The 27,149-nt window shown below is 39.6% G+C and overlaps 1 protein-coding gene across 1 annotated transcript in view; it reads left to right on the plus strand.

Moving 5' to 3' along the window:
• Positions 1-1,232: 1,232 nt before the first annotated feature.
• The window catches only part of LOC118217774 (RNA-binding protein 20-like), a 36,448-nt gene continuing 10,531 nt past the window's right edge, over positions 1,233-27,149 (plus strand). Inside the window, exons 1-5 of the mRNA XM_035399786.1 lie at positions 1,233-1,645; positions 20,031-21,162; positions 21,635-21,696; positions 21,990-22,084; positions 22,705-22,805. Of these exons, the coding sequence (XP_035255677.1) occupies positions 1,548-1,645; positions 20,031-21,162; positions 21,635-21,696; positions 21,990-22,084; positions 22,705-22,805 (1,488 nt within the window). The 5' untranslated portion in view covers positions 1,233-1,547. The remainder of the gene's footprint in view (positions 1,646-20,030; positions 21,163-21,634; positions 21,697-21,989; positions 22,085-22,704; positions 22,806-27,149) is intronic.

Raw genomic sequence — 27,149 nt, forward strand, 5'->3', positions numbered from 1 at the left:
GCTGCAGCTGCAGGGATATGCGTGAGATGGCGCAGCTGCAAGCATATGCGTGAGAGATAGCTGCAGCTGCAGGGATATGCATGAGATGGCGCAGCTGCAAGCGTATGCACGAGAGATAGCTGCAGTTGTCATTAAGGATTATTACCACTCAGCCCACTTAATTTGTTGATGGAGTGGAACTGCCTAATTATTTGTAGATGAAAATATACTGTGAATGTATTTCGGCAGTATGAATGCTCTGTGTTAGCTTGCTTGGAGGGATTCAGGGAAGCAGTGTGGTCTGAATGGCTGGACTGTTATTTATCTTAATATTAGGCATTTTTTTGTATGTATTCTAGAACAGATCTGTATCATTTATAATTCAGCGAGAGCAGTTTTTGGTTTCATAAATATGAGCAAAATGTTTTTCACTTAAAACTGAACAAATATTTAGTGCTGTATGACTGAGCTTTATAGAGCCCTGCAATATTCCCCTCTCTTTTAAAGACTTTCAGATGCTTTATTCCATAGATGACCCTCTGTCTGCAAAGGGAAAAAAAGTTCTGTAGAACATTTTTATTTTTCTACGATAAATGTTTATATGCTCATTGAATTAGTGTAACTGTTCTGTACAGTTCATTTAGGTTAACGTATGCATAGGTTTCAATTACGTAATTCTTACTCTATTTTCCAGTATTTCATGGCCGATAGGTGGTTAGAATGTAAACATAAGGAGAGAGGTGGTGTGAGAGTTATAACATTATATTGGTTTAACATGCAATATGAGAACAAAGCTGGTCAAGAACATGACTCTCAGTGATAATCCGCTCTGACTCCAGTGCCAGGTACATTGTCATAGCCAAATTTATTTTACTGAGTCAGTGCCCCCCCTTACAATTCAGCCTGTCCCAAGACAAAAAGGAACCAGACTTTAATCTCACTCAGTTTTGTTCTAGGTGCAATCTACATCCACACAGGGATGTCAACTCTGACAAATGGCCAATACAAAATGTAAATATTCTGCCACTCCACTGGGTCAGGCAACTAGTTCCAAGTGATGGAACTGTTAAATTAATCTGACACCTTCAAAGTGACTAATGACATTCTTCACACGTTCACATTATGCCTGGCCAAGGAGCTCTAATTGGTGGGATCTTCCCACTGGCTTGTGGGTCGGAAACTCTGATTGGCTAAACACCTCCCTAACTTGTTTCCTGTCATTTCCTTGACAAGTACTACTGAATGTTCTTCCGACCCTTGAGCTGTTTCCTTTGAAGTGCGTTTCTGCCCGTTATTCTGGGGCTCCTTTTGTTCTGAGCGTTGGAACCGGGGAGCCGGGGAAAGTGTGAGCACCTGGTCATCGCCGCGTTTGGTCTCCGCGCGAGAGCTTCGCCACGGCTGTGTAGGACTGCCCCGCTGCTCTGGTTTCTCCTGCGCGAGGAGGACAGCCCCATAGGAGCTTTAGTGCTGCCTGTAGCCGGGAAGCAGCTTCAGTCTGAGCGGAGTCACTTTTAGACTGTTTCTTGGGGGGATCTCCCATGGTGCAGGTGGATTAAAACTTGTGTATCATGAACCAGACCAGGGAAACCAGTGCTTTCCGGCATCATATCCAAGATATCCAGAATGGGAGGAGTAATTTAGGACTTACTGGAGCAAACGCACAAAGGTAAGACATATCTGTTTCTTTAAACAAGAATTATACCTATGTAACATACACACACACACACACACACACACACATACACACACACACACACACACACACATACATACTCACACATGTATGTGTCTGCGTGTGTGTGTGGAATATTAATGGATATAGAAGTATTTGGGGTGAGGGTCATTTAAAGCAGAAGAAAAAATCCATTGATCCATTGTTGTTTTTAAAGTTTTTAGTCTGTGTTTGATGGTACTGTGGCACACAATCTATGGTACACAAGACAATATTATATTTATTGTGTTTTTTGTGTATTTTATAGAGCCGAAATGAGGTTTCCACATCAACCTGTGGAAAAATGTAAAAATCTTTTATATTTAGAAATGATGGGTATTGGTTAACACAAGATATATATAAGTGAGACAACATGTATAGGGCATGATTTGACAACCATTACGTCTTTATAAGGATTAATTCAGCTGTGTGAAATTCATATTAATTTGGACACCAAGGTCCTGTTGATACAAGTTTACATTGGTAAAACATTTCTGGTGCTACTTGTTGACACATCTGAGAATCAGTTAACTGAACAAAAAGTTTTTATTTATTGATTTTTGTTCTTTCCAACAGTAATACTTATGCAGTTATGTTGGTTTGAGTTGTTGTAATTGAATTCATAGAAATATTCTGAATACAAAGGGCTGAATTAACATTATTTGATTTGACCGGTATTAAATCAAGTTCTTCAACATTTTGCATCTGCCTTGAAATATATGTATGTATGTATGTGTGTGTATATATACATATATATATATATATGATCAGACAATGTATATATTCTCAAAAAATATTTTGAGGGCATGAACTGTGTACAGGATAAACAAATAAGAATGTTAAGGAATCAGTCTTGGTCTGTTCCCTTGGATTTTACAGTTAACATTTATTGTACATAAAATAGAATCAAAACTGAAACACTAGAAGAGTAATGAACATTTTATTTATTTGAATTGAATTTTACATTTTCTCAGACTAAATACCCATATCTATTAAAACTATCACATTAAAATTACATTCACACACGTTATAAAATAAATCGTATTATTTGTACCTGATGTGGCATACTTCAAATATACAATGTCCTAGCATGTTTATTTATGATTATTCATGTTAGAAAAAATATTGCTTGTCCTAAGTGTGTGAAATAAGATACACATATTTCAAATAAGTTAACCCGCTACTCTAGAGTCAATAAAATAATAATCAAACTTGAGAAATTTAAATATTATGTTCTGTGTCAATATTTGTATTTTTTTTCTAACAGGGTATTGCCACATAGTACCTAATTTTAGTATTTATATTAAATATATAAAATGGAAATGTGGTTACACCATGTTTGTGAGTTGACTAGAAAGTGAAAGGTAAGAAGGATCTATGTGGAACACGGCTGTCAGCTATTTCTATTTTAAAACATTCACAATTTATGCTTTGGCCGCACCTGTCATTAAAATTGTTTATGGATTTATTTTATGGCTGAATAACACTTAATATGTTATTCTTAACGACATACAACTGTAAAAGCTGTGTTTGGAATTACAAGAGTCAGATTCCATGCGATATTTACTGTTACTGTTACAAGGACTGAATCCACTCATCCACCATTCATGAGAAGTCTCACGCTTCATATCAAATCTCTGAACAGTAATGTTGGTAATCTTAGTTTATTACCTAAACGTGTCTGTCAGATACAGTGAAATGATAAGCTTTATAACGCTGCTGTTGAAACTCACGATTCTAGTGTAGCACTGTAACATTAGCGCTGTTTTCCATTAATCCGTTTGATTGTACGCGGCACAATCAAGGTCAGCACGCTACGGCGTGAAGTTTAGCACGGTATGTGCCACGCTGCGCTATTACAGCTAGCGGTGAAGCGCACACCTGTCCGCTCGGGGAGTTAGAGCGGTTTAAACAGATTAGCCGGGAGAGGTATTAGTGAATATTGTCCAAATGAAAACATTGCTGTGTGAGCCACTGTTCTCATCCGTCTCCCCCCCCCCCCCCCCCCACAGCCCCCCCCCACCCCCCTCCCCTCCAGCTGCTGCCATTATATCATCCTGCTGGCTTGTCATTGGAGGGAAGTGACCTCTCTCTCGGGAATTCCCATACATCGAGCAGATGCATTTAAGAGCTGCTGGGAAAGCCATTCTTTATGTCTCTTACCTTTCACAACACGGGCTGCCCCTTGTTTATCTTTACTGGTCGCCAGGAGATCTAAACCTCGTGACCTTCTTGTGTCGGCTAATCTTCCGAGCATAGTCTCTGCAGATCTACAGAGAGAGAGATTTATGTAATTGTTAAGGCCTGTTTCCCCTGGCTGAATTTCGGACTTGTGATAGGTCAGTTGTTTGGCAGCGTTGCCAAAATCTGTGGGAAAAGGTGGAAAATCTAGTGTGAATGCTTTTGTTGTTTAGATACCCACATTGATGATGATTAAGTAAGAACTTGGCCTTGTGTGCTAGTGTTAGTGTATTTTAAAGGGCTTTTTTTATTTTTGCAGTCATAGAGAGACGTCCATTCAACGGCCCTCTTACATCATGTGCAAGTGGTATAGACTATGGCTAATCATTCCTACAGTCCTATTTACACAATCCAGAAGACATGGAGCTATTTACCATTCAGTTCATTAAATTTAATTTGCTCAGTCCTGTTTATTGACCCTATTACAAATATGATTTACAGGAAAACAGGAAATATGAAAATAGGGAAAACTGTGCACAAACGCCACCAAAAAACAACAAGTGTGGCTAAACCATAGTTAAAGTTAGGCTTAATGGCAAAAGTTAAAAGTAGACCAATATTCACTAATACTGCTTTTCATTCGTTCATTTGCTTGCAGCCTCTGGAGATAGCCTGAAATTATTATTATTATTTCTTTGAATGAGAGTTTGCGGTTACTGCAAAATGGCACTTCAGCCGGCCTTGTCTGATAGCAGTGTTCGGTTCCGAGGGTATCATAGCGATGACAAGCGCCGGCAGTCGCCACAGCGTGTACATAGGAGGCATGCAGTATTTATAGATTTTACAGGATGTCGTGAAACAAATAAACGCTTATTTAAGTGTTGACGCTGGATAAACCAGGTATTGCGCAACACGCCATGGCTGAACGGAATGAAAGAGACAATGCAGTGCTTCCACGAAAACATCTCGTTCGCGGAACTGTTTGCTGGCTCATAATGGGCGAAAATGAACGAACACATCTTTTTGAACGACTCTTTTTAGTGTCCGGTATGTACCGGGTCAGCCTGTCGAACGTCCGAGTGCTCATGAATTGGACCCTCCCCGCATTTATCCACTCAAAACTGCTGCCTGCTACGGTAGGTGCAGCGTTCTCTCGAACTATAGGACCTCAATGGGACAACCAATGAATGAGCGAGATCGAATGAACCGTTCTCTCAAACTATAGGATGTCAATGAATGAGCGAGTTGAATCAGACTTGCGTTGAGACAGGCAGCCTGCACTCACTGAACAAGATCGAATGAACCGTTCTCTCAAACTATAGGATGTCAATGAATGAGCGAGTTGAATCAGACTTGCGTTGAGACAGGCAGCCTGCACTCACTGAACGAGATCGAATGAACCGTTCTCACGAATTATAGGACGTCTGCTACTTGCCCCTCAAAAAGAACGACAAATCGTTGGTCTGTCACATTTCAGTAACATTGTATTGAGCATACATAGCATACCAAAATACAAGTCGGATGCAGAATCAATGTATTAAAAAAACGAACATTTTATCTTTATTAATGTAAACTTATACATGATGAATGGTAATTCATTGAAGAGAAGTTTGGTGGAGAGTGCAGCACTAGTTGTCGAACGTGCATGTACTATAATGAAGTGTCACGGAGAAACTGACGCCATTTTTTAGAAAAAGTATCAAAACTCGAGAGGTTCGAAAGGTTCGATAAATTTACAGTACATGTATCAACTCGAAGGAACCGATATTGTGAAAAGAATCGGTCCGCCCACCACTCAGTGCCCAATCCATATAAGTTTTTCCTTTACCCGGCCTCTTGGTTCGTGGATGGGATTGGCTGGAACACCAAGGGGGTGGAGCCTCATAACAGCTGTAGGCTACCTGTGGTAGAAACGCCATCGTCAATTTCCATCCAGTCAGACTGCAGAAGGGAGCAATGTTATTTCAGTGAGGTTTAGAGGAACATGCGATGTGCTTTATAAATATAGCCTACAAACTCCTGCATTAGTGCTGGGACCCAGTCCAACAGCGCAGCCAGACAGATGTAACTGGTCTTAGATAGATAAAGAGGATATATAAAGAGAAGAGTTGAGACCAGGGCCTATGCTTGGTTGTACACACCAATCATTTTTAATTTGGTCTATGACACATCCGGCTAGACAGACTCCTAAGGGAATGTTTCCAAATGGCCAATGTCTTCAGATTCATTTCAAGATAAAGGATATACGTGTGAAATGATAATTGTACTTAAGTTTTGGGTACCCACTGTTGTTTATTGATCGTCGCTTAAGTGGAGAGTTCCACGCACATTTTCTCCCACATGGCTTTCTTCTCGCTCTTATCAAGAAATGTTTCACAGCCCGTGAGATTTATTATGTGCGATGAGTCATGTGCCTGTCCGTCACTCGCCACGACACGCTGACAGTGTGACTTCAGACGTATTAATAATGGAGGAACGTACAGAGGAGGCGCATAACAGACCTTTCATACAGAACGCTTTACCTGTGATTTATAGCCAGGTCCGCCAGTGTGTGTTAATAAAGCCAACTGACCGCAGCGGCTGGCTGTGTTACTAAACGCGGAGTCTTCCTCTCCCCCAGCCTAAGCAGTTGATCTAGGGCTTTGTTTGATCTATCCCACAGGGCCATGGGCCCAGCAGGGGCCTGAAATGCTGTCTGGCGTTACTGCCAAGTGGTCTGTGCCATTGTTGGCGATGATGGCGATGGGACCTGATGTAATGCAATGATTATATATTCCGTCAAATTCTTTAAGAAGTTACTTTTATCAAGACTATCTGGAAATTAAGTGTAAAATGGGAGCATGTAGGCTAGATTGAAGGACAGCACTGCTGCAGGAAAGGATTAGTATCACACCGAAATTTGGAGTGTAACAAGAAGTGCTAGTTTTAATGGTATTCAACCAACCTGACGACAAAACACTCAACTAACCTGATAAAAATTGTCAACTAAACTGAGAACACGTTTTTAACAACCTGACCTAGAACAGGTTTGGTGGTGGTGGTGGTGATGATGATGATGATGATGATGTTGGTGGTGGTGATGATGATGATGATGATGATGATAGTAGCAGCAGCCTCTGCAGCTAAATGATTGGGGAACCAGGGTTGTCACTCAGAGGTTGTGGGTTTGAGTTCCAGTTGGGGAGTTGTATTTCAATTCCTTCAGTAAAAATGTAAACTGTGCAAATGGATTGGAGTGGACATAAACTGCAATCTGCGTTATGTCACTTTCAATAAGAGAATGAGCTCAGTGCTGAAATATAATGATGATGAGGATTGTGGTAATGGAAAATGTGGTTGTGTATTAAGCTAGAGACAGTATTGATGTGATATCACATGCAAATGGTCACTGTGAACAGCTGACAGGAAGGGGTCATGCAGTGGCAGTCACACCAAAGGCATTTAGCTTTGATCTCCAGGGGAATTAAAAGCAGAATTGAATGTTAAACCACTGCTGACATTTAAAAAGCCACCTGTTGGAGTTTACAACGGTGCGCTGGTCTCAAAAGTCACGTTTTATTGCGTATTGTCAACCTATCAAGTGCTAATTTGTTTCGACTCTGATAATTGTGGTATCTTAAATGCGCAGCTCTAAAGATACCCTTCATACTGTCATTTTATCTGCAGATTTGTATTCATAACTGGTACTTTTAGAAATGTATCTGAATTATCTGAAATTCTTTGTCGATAGCTGTGGTATGCATAACTGAATTTATAATACGTTGGCTGCATGAAGTTGCTTAACTTCATGAAACAAATGGATATATGTTAGCTATCCTATTAAAAAAAAATCCCAAACACACAATTATTTCGTTAAAGTGAATATAGCTGCATGGTTGTAGTAACACACTGACTATCAGGACTTGGCATCTTGGTAGCATGCAGTGCTACTGTTCCTCCACATAATGTGGCAAATAAAGACCTGTGCTGTAAATGGAGGTTCCTGTTGACACAGTGCTGATGATGTAATGTTAATGGGCTGTTGTGATAGGACAATTTACTGTGTAGAACCACCAGTGAGGGGACTGATACTGGGAGCCATGTAGCATAATGGTTAGGGTGCTAGGTTAGCAGCTCCAAGGTTATATGTTCCAGGTCGGGTGTCGTTCTATAGCTTTGTGCACAGTGGTATTCAACCTAGTTCCTGGGGACCCCTGTGTATGTTGGATTTTTTTCCAACCACAATTGCCATCCTGGATTTTTAAAACTTTGTCAGAAATAGCTATGCATGACATTAAGATTAAAGTCCTGTGTTGTGAAATATAGGACACTGTGCTATATTGCAAACAACTGCATAAAAAGAGGTAACAAACATTTTAAACTGTTGAAATTCAGGACCGAGGGGAATCAATAGGCTCCTGATTTGGTTTTCGAACACGTGTTAAAATTCTTTTTTTTTTAACAGGTTTGGCTCATTATCATTTGCTCCATCTTTGAATTCTTCATTATCTACCAAATACTTAGTTTTCATGGCTATGTGTCCACACTCTCCAATTAGGAGCCTATTAATTCACTGCAGACTTTAACTTGGTAATTTAAATAATTTTATAATTTTTTATGCAGATGTTTGTAATATAGCACAATAAGCACAATGACCTTGGGAATTTTATTTTTCATGGCATGCATAGCTATTTCTGACATAATGTGGCTTAAGAGAGTAAAGAATTCCCCTAAAGATAAATTAAAAAGATAAATTAACAGCTTATTAAAATTCTGGCATTGCAACTGGGGTAGGAACAAAAACCAGCATACACATGGGGTCCACAGGACGGAGGTTGAATACCATTGCTTTAGCAAACTACTTAAATTGTTTTCGTAATATATACAGTTGTACAAATTGCATGCAAAATGAAACTTTTGTAAGTTGCTCTGAGTCAGGGTTTCTACTAAATGTTGATAAGATAACTTTGATAGACTGTCTAATTAGGAATTGTGCATTATTTATTTGAATTGGTAAGTTTTTAGGTTTTTGGCTGGAGCGCAACAGCGGGGCCAGCCCTATGAACGCGAATGTCTGTGACTGAGTCACTGACTGACTGACTGACTGACTGACTGAGGGAGTGATAAAGTTACACCGTGCATGTCTGTGACTGAGTGACTGACTGATGAAGTTACACCATTGGTCGGCCGGTTCAGTCCAGCCATACACTAGGTTTTGACCTGGTCTTGTTTAATATTTGGGAGTGCTGTGATTTCCTTTTGAGTGAGAGTGTACGTTCCTCATAAAAGCATTTACTCTACACCGTTACTGCAAAGGGTTTTATTTTGAAAGCCTTTTTCATACTGAGTAGCTGTTGAGACCTCCATGGGTATTGCACAGCGCACACAAGCTGCAGATTGAGCTGTTCAGCGCTACATGTGTTGTAGCACGTATGACATTTCATGACCGTAAAATTGTTTTTTCTGTCAGCAAGTTTCCATGTACACTAGCAACGAATGCAAAGTAAATATAAACATGCATCATGTACAGTGTGTCATTCAGTCACCAAGGCATTCTGGAATAGACTAATGTGTAACTATAGGTATACACACACATATGACTATATAACTAAAAACATATACATTTTTAACTATGTACGCTACATTTTATTTGGTCTTTACTTAATGGTTGGTTGCACCTAATGTGTAACTTGCAAAAAAAACAAAAAAACATATTGGACTCACTGGTAACAAACTTACAAGTGTGATGAATTCACGATTTTAAAGAATTCATGGAATGAACTGTTACATCACGGATTGCTGGGCGGTCACTAAGTCATATTCATAATTTAAATCACCATTGCATGAGTGTTGTTGGAATATGCTAGATTGGAATTAATAATCCTGTTTTTTTTAGTTCCTTAATTAAAGTACACGAAGGTTCCTGCACGGCAGGCATTGACTGACAACATGAAGCACTAAACTTGTCCTTATTGTGGGTTTTAAGATTGACCAAGCTTATTGTGCCTCATATGTTCTGTAGAGATGTCCTGAGCAATTTAATTGATCATAATGTTTCTTTTGCTAATTCAGTTCTAGGAAAAGCCCATAAAATGATCATTTTTAGGCATGTAAAGAATCATATAAAAACAGTTATTGCAGATTGCCTCGTCTTGTTCTGTGAACTACTTCATGATTACTGTTAATGTTTTTACCTGATTAGAAAAAAGATATCAAGCTTTGTTTTCTTAATGTTTCCTTTGTCACATAGACCCCAAATTTTTGCTATGCTACTCTTGCTGTTCTGTAGTCTGTGCCAGGTGTCTCAGTGTATAAGTTTTCAAACATGCCAATGCCCATGGAACATCTGTTTCAAACGTGCCAATGCCCATGGAACATCTGTTTCAAACGCACCAATGCCCATGGAACATCTGTTTCAAACATGCCAATGCTCATGGAACATCTGTTGTGTGTGTGTGTGTGTGTGTGTGCCTGCATGCGTGCATGTGTGTGTATGTGAGTGTATGTGAGTGTGGGGATGAGTGTGTGTGTGTGTGTGTATGTGTGTGTCTGTGCGTGTGTGGGGATGTGTGTGTGTTTGTATGTGTGTGTCTGTGCGTGTGTGGGGATGTGTGTGTGTGTGTGTGTGTGTGTGTGTGTGTGTGTTTGTATGTGTGTGTCTGTGCGTGTGTGGGGATGTGTGTGTGTGTGTGTGGGCGGGGGGGTGGGGGGGTGGTGTGTGTGTGTGCATGTGTGTGTGTTCAGTATATGTGTGTGTCTGTAAAACATGGTCTTGGGGTTTTCTCAGGTGTAATTTTAGACACTAAAACATGGGCTGATAGTGATAATGGAATGTAATGCCTGATATATGGGACGGAGTGCCTAAGCAAGTCTGAGACACGTGGCCAGTGTTTGTCAGTCATGCCTAAGCATGGCTGTGACCGGCAGACATTTTGTTGACCTGCCAAGTTGTAACTTTCCAGTCAGAACCTTCTAGCTATGCCATAGCAAAATACATTAAACAAAAATGATAACTCTGGATGGGCAAAGAAATGGTGCTTCTTTATTCCATTTAGGATAGACTGTATAAAATGCGGATGAACTTACAAAATATATATGTGTACCCCTACTTTTTTTAAATTTTAAATTAAATTACTTTTACAATAAATGCTAACTAGGAATTAAAACATTTATTTCAAAATGAATATCAGCTATTCAATTTTTTCCTGCCTGTTTTTACTTATAAATTTATGTAGTTCTATATAAGGTATAAACTGCCCTTGCTTTTGGTTGCTTATTATCAGACAGTATTACAGTTGTATCAAGCACTTAAAATAGCATCCTACAATTCTTGTCTATCATAACAGTTTTAGCCATATGTATTGCTATACAAATATATACATTTTTTTCTATGCCTGAAAATGTATACCTTGGGAAAAAAGTGAGAAAAATGACAGTCAATCTTCAGGAGAATTCTCATACAGCATAATGCAAACTTCTGTTTAAATTTTGGATGGATAAATTATTATCCATTGTGTTATGTATTAAGTATGAAAGTCCTACCACTGACATCAGTTTCTCTTGCTGATAATAATAATAATAACAACAACAACAACAACAACAACAATAATAATAATAATAATAATAATAATAATAATAATACATTTAAAATAAAAAAGTATTTTTTCCCCAAACAACACAAAACCTTTTAAAAATAAATTACAATTATTTTTTTCTAACTTACAAATGCAGCAAATTTCTGGGTCATTAAAAATTGAATATTTACTCAATGCAAAGTAATCACATAATTTGGTTTCCCCATATAAGAATTACATCACTTTTTATACAAAGCCCCCCATCCCCACATTTCAGGGCACCATAAACTTTGGGACATATTGATGTTATGCCAATGAAAATAATCATGTTTTGTCACAGACATCACCAGGCACTGAGTATTTTCTTTGGTGATGCTCTGCCAGGCCTGTACTGTAGCCATCTTCAGCTCCTGCTTGTTTTAGAGGATACTCACCTGAAATTTTCTCTTCAGCATATGAAGAGTATTCAGATTGGGTGTCCGACTTGGCCAGTCAGGAATTTACCCATTTTTGGCTTTGAAAAGCTCTTTGTTGCTTTAGTTTTGTTTGGGATCATTGTCTTGCTGTAGGATGAAACACCATCCAATGAGTTTGGAGGCATCTGCTTGAACTTGTACGTGTGGCAGCTATACATGCTCAAACCATGACACTTTCACCACCATGTTTCACAGATGAGGTGGTATGCTTCAGATTTTAGGCAGTATCTTTTGGCCTACACACTTTGCTCTAGCCACCATTCTGATGCTAATGAATCTTGGTTTGATCTGTTCACAAGATGTTTTTTTTCAGAACTTTGGTGGCTTTTTTCGTACTTTTTAGCAAGCTATAACCTGGCCATCCTGTTTTTGCAGCGAACTAGTGGTTTACATCTTGCAGTGTAGCCTCTGTATTTCTGTTTGTGAAGTCTTCTCTGAACAGTTGTCACTGACAGATCCACACCTGCCTCCTGAAATGTTTCTGATCTGTTGGACAGCTGTTTGGGGTGTTTTCTTTATTATGGTGAGAAGTATTTGGTCATCAACTGGAGGTCTTCCTTAGCTTACCAGGCTCTTTGTGATTTCTGAGCTTATTCTTAATAATGTTCCAAACTATTGATTTTGGTAAGCCTGAGGTTTGAACCTCTGACTCCCCCTCTTATTTCTCAGTCTAATAATGACTTCCTTGACTTTCATTGACATAACTCTGGTCGTTATGTTGACAAACACCAATTATAGACTCCAAAGGCACTCAAAAGGCTAGAATCAAAACTAGATTCTGAAAGCTCTCTTATACTTGCACTAAGGAAGCAATTGAACACACCAAACTAATCAGGAACACCAGTGATGCCATTTGTCTCAAACATTATGATGCCCTGAAATGGGGGGACTATTTTTTTTTATACATGGTAAAACCAAAATGTATAAAAAATCCCTTAGATAAAATCTGAGAATGTGCCACATGTGAATTGTATGATTACAACACTAAAATAGTGGAGTACAGGGCCAATTCTTTTTTTTTTTTTTTTTAAGTTTTTGTCCCAAACATTGTGGAAGGCGCTGAATTTTTTCAACGGATTATATTTTCGTTGTCTATCATCTTTCTTTATGTACAAATCAGATATTTTAGAGAACTCAAAAGAGGGCTTGAATTAGTCAGTTTGGCTAGGTTTAGGGTTAGGGTTAAGAAAACGATATGTGCAGGACTGCGGCAAAATTAGGGTTGTGTTCAGAAGCTTGGTTAAGACAAGGACTACTCTGATTTTGGATTAGCAAAAATGCACTGCTGGGATGTAACACTATAGGCACATATATTTGTTTTGTTTTTCTATACTTGTTTTATTTATGATTAGAATTAGAAACTTAAGAAACTTAAGAAAACTCCAAGGTCTTGAATTATGTATATTTTTAATATTTAAAGTTTCTTAAACTACGGACATTGATTAGAATCTATTTAGGAGATGAAATCACATATTTAAGACATAAAAAGGTAGTCCTGTGTATTTTAATGTTTTTCAGTAGCATATGTTTTTCGTATATATAATTTCGTATGTATATATATAATGTAAAAATACATTTTATATATATTTTGTTTTTATAATTATATATATTTTACTCATAATTAATTGATTATTTATCATTACCTTATGTTGATTAAACACTCACATAGACAACTCACTTTTTGGAGGTAAGACTTATTTAAATTTCTCCGTGGACATACATTTTTTATGATAAATTCAAACATAATTCATTTCACCTCACGTAAATATAAATATTATCGATTCATATTGGTTGATTAACGTTTTCTCAGGAGAGCAAAGCTTCTCAAAGCTGAACGTTTAAGTAACGGCGAAGAAAGGAGAAATCGATACCGAAATAACGCGTTGGGCCATGACTGCGCTGTCCGAGGCGTTGATGGATGTATCGCAGAGAAACCGCTCTTTATAGGTTCCCCGACGTCATCTTGAACACGATCCAGGACATTCTCCTGTGTCAGCTGATCCGTAGGTTCGAATTCGCCGTCTGACAAACACTGTCAGCAACGTGCGCTGCTTTCCTTTCCTTCTTAGTGCTTGTCAACACTTTCGCATCCAAAGAAAAGTAAAAAGACTGTTGTGCAACATTGTTTGTTAAACCAGTGTACGAATATACTAAAGAAAACTTTTCATTGACTAAACATTACTCTACATTTCTTAAGATTTAAAAATATACATATATATTTGACTAAAATACAAGTGTAAGGCAGTATCTACTAAAACCAGATATATATAACGTTTCACTTCAGGCAGTATCAATCAGTTATTTAAAAAAATGTTTTAAAGCATAGTCCATGTAAAAGTATCAACAATCAGGAAATGTACACCACCCAGCTGAATGAATCCCCCAAAGGATCTTTTTACGTAGCTTTAAGACAAAACCCATACAAATCTAAAACACGATCCAGCGATGGTAATGACATTCTATAATGGAGGGAACAACACAGGGATCGTTTTGTGAATGAAGCCCTGGCAACAGTACCGTCTCACTAATTCCTTTTCAGCATGGTCAACATGAACCTGGGGGTCAGGGGAACAGCTGCAAAAGTACACCATTTTGATGGATTTCTCACCCAAGTCACGGGAAAGAAGAAACTAGAGGGCTTACTGCAGAAAATATAGATATCAGTTACCAGTCACAAACTACTCTATGATACTTTCAGAGCAGTACAGTTTAGCTTTTCCCCAAATAGAGTATATTGTATTTTTGTTAATAAAGCAATTTCCATAGAATCAATCCTACAATGTTAACTCTCTAATTGCCTCTGAAATCCAACGAGACACATCTTGTTTCTCTGAAGAAGGACTTTGCTGTACAATTGAGGAACTGTTTTTAATGAAGTAACAGTCTTGTTGGGAAGTTACTATAAAGTTCATGGGTCCTCTTAATGCATCAGCTATTTGAAAAAAACCCCCCAAAAAACCAATGTCTCCAGTCAAATTTTTAGATTATTTATTGCACACAGTAAAGGTTATGTGCGTTTGCATGTGTGTGTTTGTGTGTATGTGTGTGTATCCCACACAAATAACAAAAAACTTACACCAATACATGTATAGTCATCATTCTCTAAATTAATGTTTGTAATAATACCTTTATTAATCATTATTATAATTCAATGTCTAATATAACATGGTTAATAAGGCATGCATACATACCATAACTAACAGATATTGAAATACACCAGAAAAAAAACATCTTCTTAATTCATGGAAAAGTGGCATGTTCTTAACAGCTGACCCTCATCCTGTTCTCTGAAAAGGATAGATCAGCAGACCCCAGCTGTGCTGATTGACAGGTGCTTGTCTGCAGCGACTGTTTGTTGGAGAGTTGACTTTTCTGTAATGACAGTTGGGGTGTTGTAGTGTAGGGTGGTGTGCTGGATTTCAGCTAAAAAGTAAAGACATGCAGTACCAATCGACTGTGTCTATGTACGATCTAGTCATTTCAAAGCTTTTATTCAAAGCTATTGTAAAAAAAAACCAAACAGAATTACCATAGAAGGCAAACACAACTAGAGATAGGGCTTTGCTATAATATTGTTACCACCATCGAAGAGCGTGCCTCAAGACCAGCAAAATGAGAGAGATATGTTTGATATTTTGAACAAATCTCTCCACACAGTATAAAACACAACGAAAGCTTATGTAATGGGCTGACCTGCTTTAAAGATTTTTGATGTTTGTAGCTTTTTGGAACTATGGTAGTTTGACCTTTTGGTCTGTGTTCACTGATATAATATTTAGATAATGCTTGCTTTAAAAGAACAGATTTTAACGTAATGTGTGTTTAATACGCATTTAATTAAACAGTGTTTACCTGCTGTAATATGTTTATATCAATTAATTTCTCATAATGTCAATGACAGTAAAGTTTTACCCTGAAGACAATTAGATTCTCATGAAACAAACTCTGTATAACTGCAAAATCTGTTCATTGGTGGTTGTGAAATTAAGAATTCATTCTCTACAAAATAATTAAAAAATAATAATTTCTGTTCTCATAAATGCAAGTAAAAATAAAGAGTGGAAACATCTTGCAGGATTTGGAACATAAGTTGAAAAGTTGGAACTTTTTACTAGGCTGGGGAGTGGAGGATGGGCTCCCCCTCTATAGATTTCTTCCAATTGGGGAGTTTTTTCTCACCACCGTTTGAGGGTTTTCTCCCCACTGGGAGTTTTTTTTTTGTTCACCTTATGTACGTGCTATTTGGGGATTCAGGCCTGGTGTTTGTTCTGTTTGCTCTTTTTGCTCTGTCTCTTGCCTCGCTACTCTGCAAGGCGTCATTGTGACAGTTCTCGGTGAAAAGCGCTATACAAATAAAATTGAATTGAACTGAACATGGAATTAGGCATTTGGCTGGACCTGAAGCAGATGCGTCAGTCTATATAAAATACATCGAGTGCCTTCCCTTCTGACCAACCGAAGAGCTCCTTCAAGCTGGTTCGGTAAGAGGCCAAGTGGACTTTTATTTCCGTTATTTTTCGGTCTCTTCCTGCCGATGTAGCCACTCGTTCATTAATATGCCCACAGGCACAGTGGTCTTCCTGAAAGCTGAGAAGTATGGCTCATTCACACTGAGTTTAGTTACACAGGGGAAAACAGAATGTAAATAAAATTTTTATTTATTATTATTTTTTAAACTAAGTATCTGGAACGTTAAGGTATTTGTGGTGCACTAAACAGGAATGATCTGTGCTCTCAAAAGTCTCTGTCCCATTTCATCGTATTTGAGAGCACCCAGACCCTAATTACAGCAAAAATCCACGTCAGATGATTTACATTTCACAGCACCAGTCTGTCTGTCTAAAAAGGGAAGAGAATCTGACCGTAGGTCGCTATCTCTTTCGGCACCAAGTGTCAACAGACGGGTACCCATAAATCTGTCAAACGGACACCCTGCTGAGAAGAACTCACAGCTGTGAAAAGGTAGAACTGCGTCTGGTGTAGCGGCCTGTTGGTACAGCCGCCGCGGGACTGTCTGACTGAACGCCAGGATAACTTTCAAACAGCTAACAGCCATTCCACTAAAAGGTAACATCAGGAGAAAAAAGGGTTTGGACGTGTATAATACAGTCGTGCCACAAACCGCGTTCCACTCTACGCATTATGTTTGTTCTTTTTCCTAAATTGTCATTTTCTGTTTGACATTTGAAACCTTGAAGCAGAAGCTTGTTAACAACAATTCCTAACAAAAAAAAAAGAAAAAGAAGAACAAACAAACCATAAAGCATTACACGATACGTTCTTTGAAATTAAATAACTTTGTCCAGAGTTCATTAGTATTATATATAGTATATATACCAACTGTTAATATGGCTAGCAATACAAAATAATTTTCATCCCTGATCCACGACCCCGTTTCTTCTTTTGGAGGTTATCCAATAGCGTCATCTAGTGTCTGCTTGTTTCATTCTATTTATATATTTTATTATTTTTTAATGTTCTGTCGTTTAAGTTAAATGAACGTATCCTATGGGATAGTTCCAATCGGGTGTCTGTATACAAAATACATAAAGGTGATTTCACCCTTAGAACGTAGCATGATTGGTAATCGCAAATTTGTCATTTTGATGACGTGAAATTAGTAACGGCATAATTTTGTCGAACCTTAAATTATGTTCAATTATACTTCATTTTGCATGAGTAAAATATGAAATAACCGCAACCGAAGTTTTGGTACGCCCGATTCTGCCAATTAGCAGCTCATTGAGATCTCTGGCTATTGAATGAGGTGTGCCTTGTTAGGGTTGAAGTGAAAAGGGCAGTAGATCTCCAGGAACTGGGTTGGACATGTCGGCTTTAAGTGATTTTTTCCCCTCAGGTAAGAACGGTGGCGCGGAGCTGTTCAGTTCCGTCCCCACTTCGGCACCAGGCCACATCCACATGGTCCACAGCCAGAACCATGATTCTGCGAAGCCAATATAGCCACAATGGGAAAAACAAAACAAATACGCTGCACTGTACTCTGGAAAACAAAGTGCGCACAAAATATGAACTCAAAATATTATTGGAATAGTTCAATTTAGATGTAGTTCAATTTAGCAAATAAAGTTATATTGGAAAAGTTTAATCTAACACTAGTTCAATTTACAGTTCAATTTAGCTGAAAATATTATTGAACGGGTAAATTTTACCTGATCGAAAAATTTGAATACCCTTCAGAAAACAAGTGCAATGATATTAGAAGAAAACTTGAGTGCTGTGATATTAAGCCTATTTTATCCAGCTGAGAATTTAAAAGTCATTTTTGTTTTATCCTGAAAGCAACAAAACTCTTAAATTCCCACAACATGAGGATCTGGTGTTGGTAATTTGGAAACTGTTTTGTGCTTTTGTAACATGGTGCTTGCATACTGACCAATTAGCAATTTGGTTGTTTAGTGGACCGCTAATCAGCAGTGATCTTTAAGCGAATGTACTGAACTGAACGTGAACTCCTGTGTCAGTCTGCCAGCTCTCGTGTTTATAAATGGCATACTTACATCAAAATGAAGAGTTTATCTTGTGGATTGAGGAAAACTTTAAATACAAGAATTAAGTGACTGCACTGACTGTAATAGTTGCATTTATATGATGAATATGAATATTGTTGAATTGTGATGTTAATTTGCTTGTGTGGTCAGGCAACAGGGTTGTAAATCATCCTTGTATTCCAGAATATGTACTCCAGAGACAAGTATGTGCAAAGTGTCATAAACGTGTCCATCCACCCATACATCATCTAACCCGCTTATTCCTGGTCAGGGTCACAGGAGGTGCTGGAGCCTATCCCAGCATGCATTGGGCGAGAGGCGGGAGTACACTTTGGACAGATCATCAATCCATTCCCAGAGCACACACACCACTCACTCACACACTTATACCTCTAGGGGTAATTTAGGCTCTCTATTGACCTGCATGTTTTTGGACTGTGGGAGCAAAACCACAAGGACACAGGGATAAATGTGAACTGAAAGGCCCTGACCGGGATTCGAACCTTGGACCGTCTTCTTGTGAGACTACCCACTGTACCACCGTGCCCTGTCATAAACTCAATCATAGTGAAATTGATTATATGGTAGTTGGCAACAGCTTTAATTTGTAATGATACAATATTTTATGTTAATTTGTACATGTTGTTTGTTGCATTTGTTATATAATTATGTGTAAATACCCCATTGATGATTGGTTTTAAGGCATACATTTTCATTTTGCATTTAACAGTACATCATTTTTTTATATTGTAGGATATCATTTTTAGTTATAATCAAATAGTGTTTTGTGAGACTCAAATCAGGTTAAAGTGAACTGGAAAGGTATTTGTAACACCTAGGATTGGTAAACATAAGGTGAAATGTTATGCATGCAATATATCCATCTATTTTCAAGCAATATTTCATATGTTGAATTTATAATCTGTAAATGCCATTGTAAGTACAAGGCTGCTTGAGACTAAAGGATATCAGTCTCACAAAACATTTTCCTGTATACACTATTTTTTAAGGTTTAGGGGCAGCCCTTATAGAATGGGGTACACATGTGAGATACCATCCTATAAGGGACAGAATCTTGAAAACATGTAATTTTGTAATTTGTAAAACCAATGGCCCTGTGGTATGAAGTTGTGTCTGTGAATGAATATCAAGGCACGTTTCTTGGCCCATTTTCCTATTTTACCCAACTGGTTCAACAGCTTTGTCAAGACAGTGAGAATGGCGTGTTTGTATGTGTGTATGTATGTTTGTATGTGTCTTTGTCTTTCTGTGTGTGTGTATGTGCGTGTGCATGCGTGCGTGTGTGTTTGCATGTATGTGTGTATGTGTGTGTGTCCGTGTGTGTGCTTGTGCTTGTGCATGTGAATGTGTGTGTGAGTGAGTGTGTGTGTGTGTGTGTCTGTCTGTTGGGGGCATGGCTGTTAGTGGTGGCTGTAAGTTCCCTCCAGCAGATCATATAATTAGCACTCACTAAATTTAGTCATGGTCTGAGACTGCCTGTGAGAATCAGGAAAGGATATCGCTATTAATCGAGCGTGGTGACACCAACGTTGACACAAACTCTGTTTCGCCGCTCGGGTCCAAGTTTTCTGACGCTCGTCCCTCTGAATTCTTTTTCCAGCGCCAGTTCCTCGGATCACTCTGAGCGCAACTCCTTCCCCGCCGGAGGTAAGCTGGTCGGGGCCGGGCCAAACCCCGCCCTCCTGACCCCCGCCAGTCTGCAGATCGCCCAGCTGCAGGCCCAGCTCACCCTGCAGAGGCTGAAGCTGGTGCAGACGGCCGCGGGCGGGGCCGGGGGGGGCACCGCGGCTGCGGCGGCGGCGGCTGCTAGCGTTCTGAACCAGGTGCTGGCTGGGATGCCCGTGTCCTCGCCCCTGCTCGGCCAGCTGAGGTCCTCAAACGCAGGGGGGGTCCCCCATGGCCAGCTGGGCTCCGCCTTCCCCAACGCCCCCCCGGGCTTCCCCCCGCTCGCCTCCGCGCTGGAGGCTCTGGTAGGAGGAGGTGTGGGAGGAGGTGTTGGGGGAGGTCTGGGAGGAGGTGTTGGAGGAGGAGTGGGAGGAGGTGTTGGGGGAGGTCTGGGAGGAGGTGTGGGAGGAGTCCCCGGTCAGAGCTCCCACAGTGCTGGGCTGAACCAGTACAGAGGCAGTTTTCCCCAGACCTCTCTGGGCCTGGCAGCTGGTTCGGCGTTCCCCTCGGGCTCGGACCGCCCCGCCCCGTACGGCTATCCCGGCACGCCGTCTAGCACCGCGTCCCAAAGCGGCGATGGCCAGAACGCGCCGTCCGGCGCCCCGGCCAGACCCGGAACCCGACCCGGATTTCGGGCAGATCTTTACGGAACGTGTAGGCCGGATACTCAGCCTGGATTCAGCGGGGAGGCCAACCGGGACGCTCCCAAATCGGGCCACCCCACAGGGCGGCAGTGGGACGGCGCGGCTAATTTCTCCAGCTCAGGGAGAGCAGATGCGGCCTCCGGCTCCGGGGGTCCGTGGGCCAGTTCGGGCCCCCCCTTCCGCAGCTGCGAGCTGTACGACCCGGAGGAGCCCACGACCGACGGCAAGTACGGCAACACGGGCCGGGCCGACTTCAGCGCCGGCACCCAGGGGATTGTGGGACACCCGCAGCCAAGCGCTGGAGAAACTTCTAGAACCCCGATGGCCCTGCAGCCTCACCAACGCAATGACTTCAATGGCGTGACGCCATCACACCTACCGCATCACTGCACCATCTGTGACAAGAAGATCTTTAACTTCACGGTCAGTTACTATCCTCTGCTGCAAACAGGCATGACGACTTCCTAGTTCATACTCACTCCTTGTTAGGTTGAGCAATAATAATTAGCAGAGATGGCCGCCAGAACTTTGGGTAACTGTGTGAACGGTTCCATCATAAGCAGTACATATGGCTTCTTAGGTGCTTCATGAACATACATGGATGCTTATGTCAGCAATATGATGTGATATGTTACGGATGCAGCAAGTGGCATTACTGTGATATACCAAGTTATAAACAGCTTGAATGTCTCATGTGTTATCCGTATTTGTTTAAATCACTTGCTGGTTTTGACTTGACTTGTTTGACTTGCAGCCAAGCTAAATGAGAAATAACGAACGGGGCTGGAAACCTTTTGAAGGCTCTGTGTAGCAACCTCTGGATTTATATCCATTTAAGAACTGTCCTTAACTGTATCACAGTCAAGTGTGCGGTACTGAGTTTTGGCTTTTACAGGACTGGGACCACCACGTCAATGGAAAACTCCACCTCCAGAACTGCGCCCTCTACACTGACAGGTGACTAATCAAAACAAATCCATTAAGCTTCACAGACCCAAAGCTGGTCAATGTACATTACACTGTTCACTAAGTACACTAACACCATGCAAATAAATGTTTTTTTCTCCTCATATTATGCTAATATATTTCCGTAGTTGCTGTAAAACGGTGGCGGATAATGGGTCATATTGTGTAGTCATGCTGCCGTTATGCTGCACAGACAGCGGTAGCGGCTCGAACCCGCGCTCTGTAAGCGATATGTCCGCGGCGTGCTCGGTCTCGCAAGCTGATCCTCTCCTCCTGCGTTCCAGTCCTTTCAGTGGGTCCGTCCACTTCCCCCCGTTCTCAGCCGGATGTTTCTCCTCTTCGACTAATACCTCCATGTCCTTCTCCTCCGCCGGTCAAGGTAACCCTCTGTGTAAAACGTCACTTTCTTCCTGTAATATATGTACAAGTAAATTTGATTAAAGTTGGCTATTTTTAAAACAGCATGAACAGCTGATCACTGTTTATTTCTTGCTTGTTTATTATTGTGTACAGGAAGGTACTTAAAACACACTTGTAAAAAGAATGCCTTCCATCCATTATTCCTTTGCTTGTACTAAACAATGTGTTGGTTTTTGTCTGCTGTTGTTGCTGTGTTATTTTAACCATATAGTACTATTGCATAGATAAAAAATAAATATTTAAACTATGTGTTCTTCTATGTACCATTAAAGTAAATTAATAGGATGGTAAAAAAATAAATGGTTGGTAAAATGCAAGATGACTTTGCTATGAACAATTGCTATCATTACTGTATTAAAAACTAAAATATATTTAATCAGGAACTCAGAGTATAGAAAAAAGAGCCATCTTGCTTTTTGTTTTTATGATTTGTGACATGATTTAACCCTGTCAGGTTTATCATAAACAAAAGATATTTTATATACAGGTTACAGGCACAATACAGGTTTCACCTTTGAATGATAAAATAAATCGGAACATTTATATCCATCATTTATCATGCAATATTTTTTCTTTCAGACACATCCCTGGCACCCAACCCTATGTATTTGTCTACTGCACCAATGAAAACACAGGATTTGACAGGAAATGGATTTACATCACCTCAAGCAGGGTCAAAGGTCAGCAATGTTGCTCTCAATCACGATGAGTTGCTCTGAAAACAGGGGTAGGGGCTCTGCAACATAAAAAAGAAAGGATCAGAAGAATTGCATTCATTCTGAGTGAGAAATAGTCTCAGATGCAAGCCATTCACAAAATGGTGGCCTTCTGCCTTGAGAATAACACAAAACGATTTTCATCAAAAGGAAATTGATTTTGTTATTCTTGCATGGGTAAATTCATGTTGCTTTTTTGTCAAGGGCAAAATTTATTTTTCAAAAAAGACTTGTAAATGGATTTCATTGTAAACAAAATTTGCAACATTTCAACAAACAATAGTGATACCAAAGCATTAATAAATTGCTGCTATTCAGTTTTTTTGGTACTTTACATATTTTTATGGATTAAACTGCATAGAATTTTTTTTTCCCACTTATACTTTACAGATGAGTTGACTACTGTGGTAGATAATAGAAAAAAAGAACTCTGTTATTATAATTTGCATGAGCTTCATAACCTTGACCAAACTGACAAAATGTTCACATCAAATAAATGAGTTGTTTTTGTAGAACAACTGCAGATGTGCACTGTTTAGGACAAAACTCATCATGAGTCTCCTGTCAATCAGTGGCCAGGGAGTGATGTCACAAAGAGCTTCTGTGCCCATGACCCCTATACCTACAGTACAGAACACATAAACAGGCTGCCTTTTCTCAGATAGTATGGCTTTTACATATGCAGCAAGTTACTAAATTACTGCACACTGTTAGGGGATTTCCTTTCTAGTTAAGACTTCAGCTGCAAACAAACCCCAGTTTTACCTCAGTTTTAATGCATTCTGTAATATTTACAGATTCAATGCTGACGATCTCACTGAATCCCTTTTTAAACGAAGTGCTGATGGGTTTAAGAGAGATGGGTAAAGTATGAGGGGTGAGCTGGGGGCACTTCTCTCTGAATGGGACCCAAATTTGATTTTGTATATCATCGTAATGAACTCACAGTGTGAGTCACAATGACTATATGAATAAAGAATGAAGTATACACTTATAGTGGATGCTTGTTTTGTGAGATAATGTTTCTTGGAACATTTGAGTTGATATTCATCACTTTCATTACATAGATGTTTGTATAATTCATATCGAACCATTTTATAATTTGAAATAGTTTATTTTAATGGTTATTTCATGCATTGCAGAAGGTTTACACAATTTTTATTCTTATTTTTTGGTTGTGCTTTTCCTCAGACAGTAAGTAGCCATTTTCTTTATTTATGAGTGTAAACAAATGGCATTTGTCTTGGTAGATCACATGCACTGCATGGAAGAAATCCTTCCTGCTGAAGCCTGACACATTTATGGACGATATTTTGTGATAATATGGTGATGGGTTTTGATACAGGACAAGCAAGAAACCTAAGCCAGAGGGCAAGCTCTTGACAAATAAATGTCAGCTGTTTTTGGTCACAAGCATAGCTGTTTATATAGGCTATTCCAGTATGGGTCTCCTTCTTTTAGTGTGAATCATGTCCCTATTTGGGTTTTGTTGGGAAACCCGTGTAGAGGATGAGCTGGAACATTTAGTGATAGATGACCTTGTATAAAGCCTATTTACTTCCCTTTAAGGCTGCAATATTTATGAGTCCTTTCATCAAAATGCTGCTACCATAACATACGTGTTCTAATGTTAGGGCCCATAACATCCTTCTGTCTGGTGGATGTGATTTCATCAATCTTTTAGTCACTCAATATCTTAGTATTTAACTTGGAGGCACAGTAAAAAAAATAAAAAAATAAAAAAATAATGGCAATCACTTCAAAACCAGGAAATCTAATTTTAGTGCTTGACAACCGATGGGACAAGTAAGTGGTGTGAAATTCTATGGAAAACACATTCTAAATTCTGTACATAAAGATATGACAGAAGAGTCTCTGATCTTTATGACCTAACGATCACTGTTGTAGAGTGTTAGCACCTAAATCATGGGATCTGGACATATATGGCTGGGTGATTTAATTGTATACCATGAGCTGTCATCAACTGAAAAGCCTCACAGTGTAGTATGCCCAACCTAACAGCCTTCCTGACGTTAAGCGTGCTGTGACTTGTATGTAGCCTAAGCCGATTTGATGCTGCCGGGTGATTGTTTGTTTAAAGTATTGGAGAGTTAATATTTTTTGTCAATTCACTTTTCTTTTTATTCTTTGAATTATTCAATATCCATCTATTAGTAATATGATACTATAACCTAATGTGTGTAGCTAGCACTATTAGTCAATGAAATATATAGAAGTTCCTTTTTCCCATAAGATGAAGTTATTACCTTACAGTATTTACCTCTGAGATCACATCACGTGTAAGATGTAGTCGGATAAATGCTATCTGAAGAGAGTTCCGACAGGAGATGCCAGCAAATAGTGAATTTTCAAACCCTTTTAGATACTCTGTAATAATAACAAGAGCTGGATTGTTGGAATTAATTTTATTGATTATCACCTGTGTATAAATGTCACTCAGTAATGATTTCTTACAGCATTGCTATGAAAAGAAAATACATTGGAATTCATTGAAATTACAATAAAACTATTAGTTTACATCAATTAAAACTACTTTTCGTATAATTAAAGTAGACTAAATCTAACTATATTCAAATGACTAAAATTTGACTAAGACTAAAATACAATTTAGTCTGAGGATTATGACTAAAACTAAATCACCATTTCTTGTCAAAATGAACACTGTGATTTAGAAGGAATTTTCAGAAGAAATACCCATTCTAATTATTTATGCATGGGAAAAGGATCATTTCTACTGGCCTGCAGATAGACAACCATTCAAACTGCTAGCATGTACATAGATCGAAAGTGCTTGCACTGGCAGTCCAGGAGTTAGGTATACTGTAAGCTCAAATGACTGCAATGCGATCTATGGGTCTCTACAGAAGCTGGCTTCAGCATTTGGGTGCAGAGTTTGCCAATTACTGTGGTCAGCACCTACTTGTACCGACAGTTATATGACATTAAATAAACAAACAGGAATGCTGCTGGGGGGTGGGGGGGATGAGATGTCTGCTGCCCCCCCCACCCACCCACCCACCCACCCAGACATTACATTACATTACAGGCATTTAGCAGACACTCTTATCCAGAGTGACTTACACAACTTTTTACATAGCATTTTTACATTATATCCATTTATACAGCTGGATATATACTGAAGCAATTTCGGTTAAGTACCTTGCTCAAGGGTACCACGGCAGTGTCCTACCCGGGAATCGAACCTGTGGCCTTTTGGTTACAAGCCCAGTTCCTTACCCACTGTGCTACACTCCGTCTTACAGACCGTGTGACCTTGTGTGTACATGACATACAGCAACTCCACCACTTAAGAGCTCAGGTACCACATCACAAGGGGCTTTCCCAGCAACAAAAAAATAATACTGAATTTTTATATGTTATATTATGATATTGTATATTTGGCAAACATATTTTTTAAAAATCTAATTGAAATAAATATATATTTGGCAGTAAGATTTGCTTTCCGGTTTCATTTATCATTTTGGACAGAACCTTCATAAAAGCGCAGAAGAAGCGTCTCACGTGTAACGGTTGTGTGTGCCCTTCCCTGTTCTTTCCCCAGAGCTCTATGCTCTTGGAGATGAGGCTGAAGCAAGATTTTAAACACACTGTTTGTTAGACTGATTGCGCTTCTTTGCATCAGCCCTGTCCGTATATCATTAGTCTCATTTCATCATCGTGTCCTTGATGCTTACGATGTTTCCCACCCTTACATTTCTGTTCCTGAAGAATAAGACACGTTTATTTTAAAAATGAGTTTTTTGGCTTTTCGCTGTCAATAAGGACGGGGGGAGTCACACACGTCTGGCCAGCCCCATGCAGGCTCCCGTTAGCCATCCCGGCATTAGCGTGACCTCCGCTAGCTGCTGTATTCATTACGTTTTCGACGCGCTGAAGATATCTGGAGCTCGTGGAGCCGTGTGGAGAAGACTTCTCCGCATCCTCAAATGCTCTCGCAGCGCAATGCTGCTCATAAATCACATGTCATTTACGGTACAGAGTGTCTGACAGTGAACACAGGTCTGTTTACTGTTCGATAGGGTAGGGCCCGGAGCAACACAATCATGTCAGCAGTTTAGTGACTGCGGGAACTCAACCTTCTCCACAGAGTGGCCGACCGTTTACCAGCTGGGAGTTGATTTAAGTTAGCTTCCATTATAGTAAAACTGTTTTATTGTGCAGTCAGATACCCAGGATGGCTCTCGTTCTCATGGGTGTATTTTAAGGGTATATAGGAGCTGAGCTGTGCCTGTTATTTATGTCTCTTTGTGCTGGGCTCCGGGAAGC

The sequence above is a fragment of the Anguilla anguilla genome, chromosome 18, assembly GCF_013347855.1.
Source record: "Anguilla anguilla isolate fAngAng1 chromosome 18, fAngAng1.pri, whole genome shotgun sequence".
Lineage (NCBI taxonomy): Eukaryota > Metazoa > Chordata > Actinopteri > Anguilliformes > Anguillidae > Anguilla > Anguilla anguilla.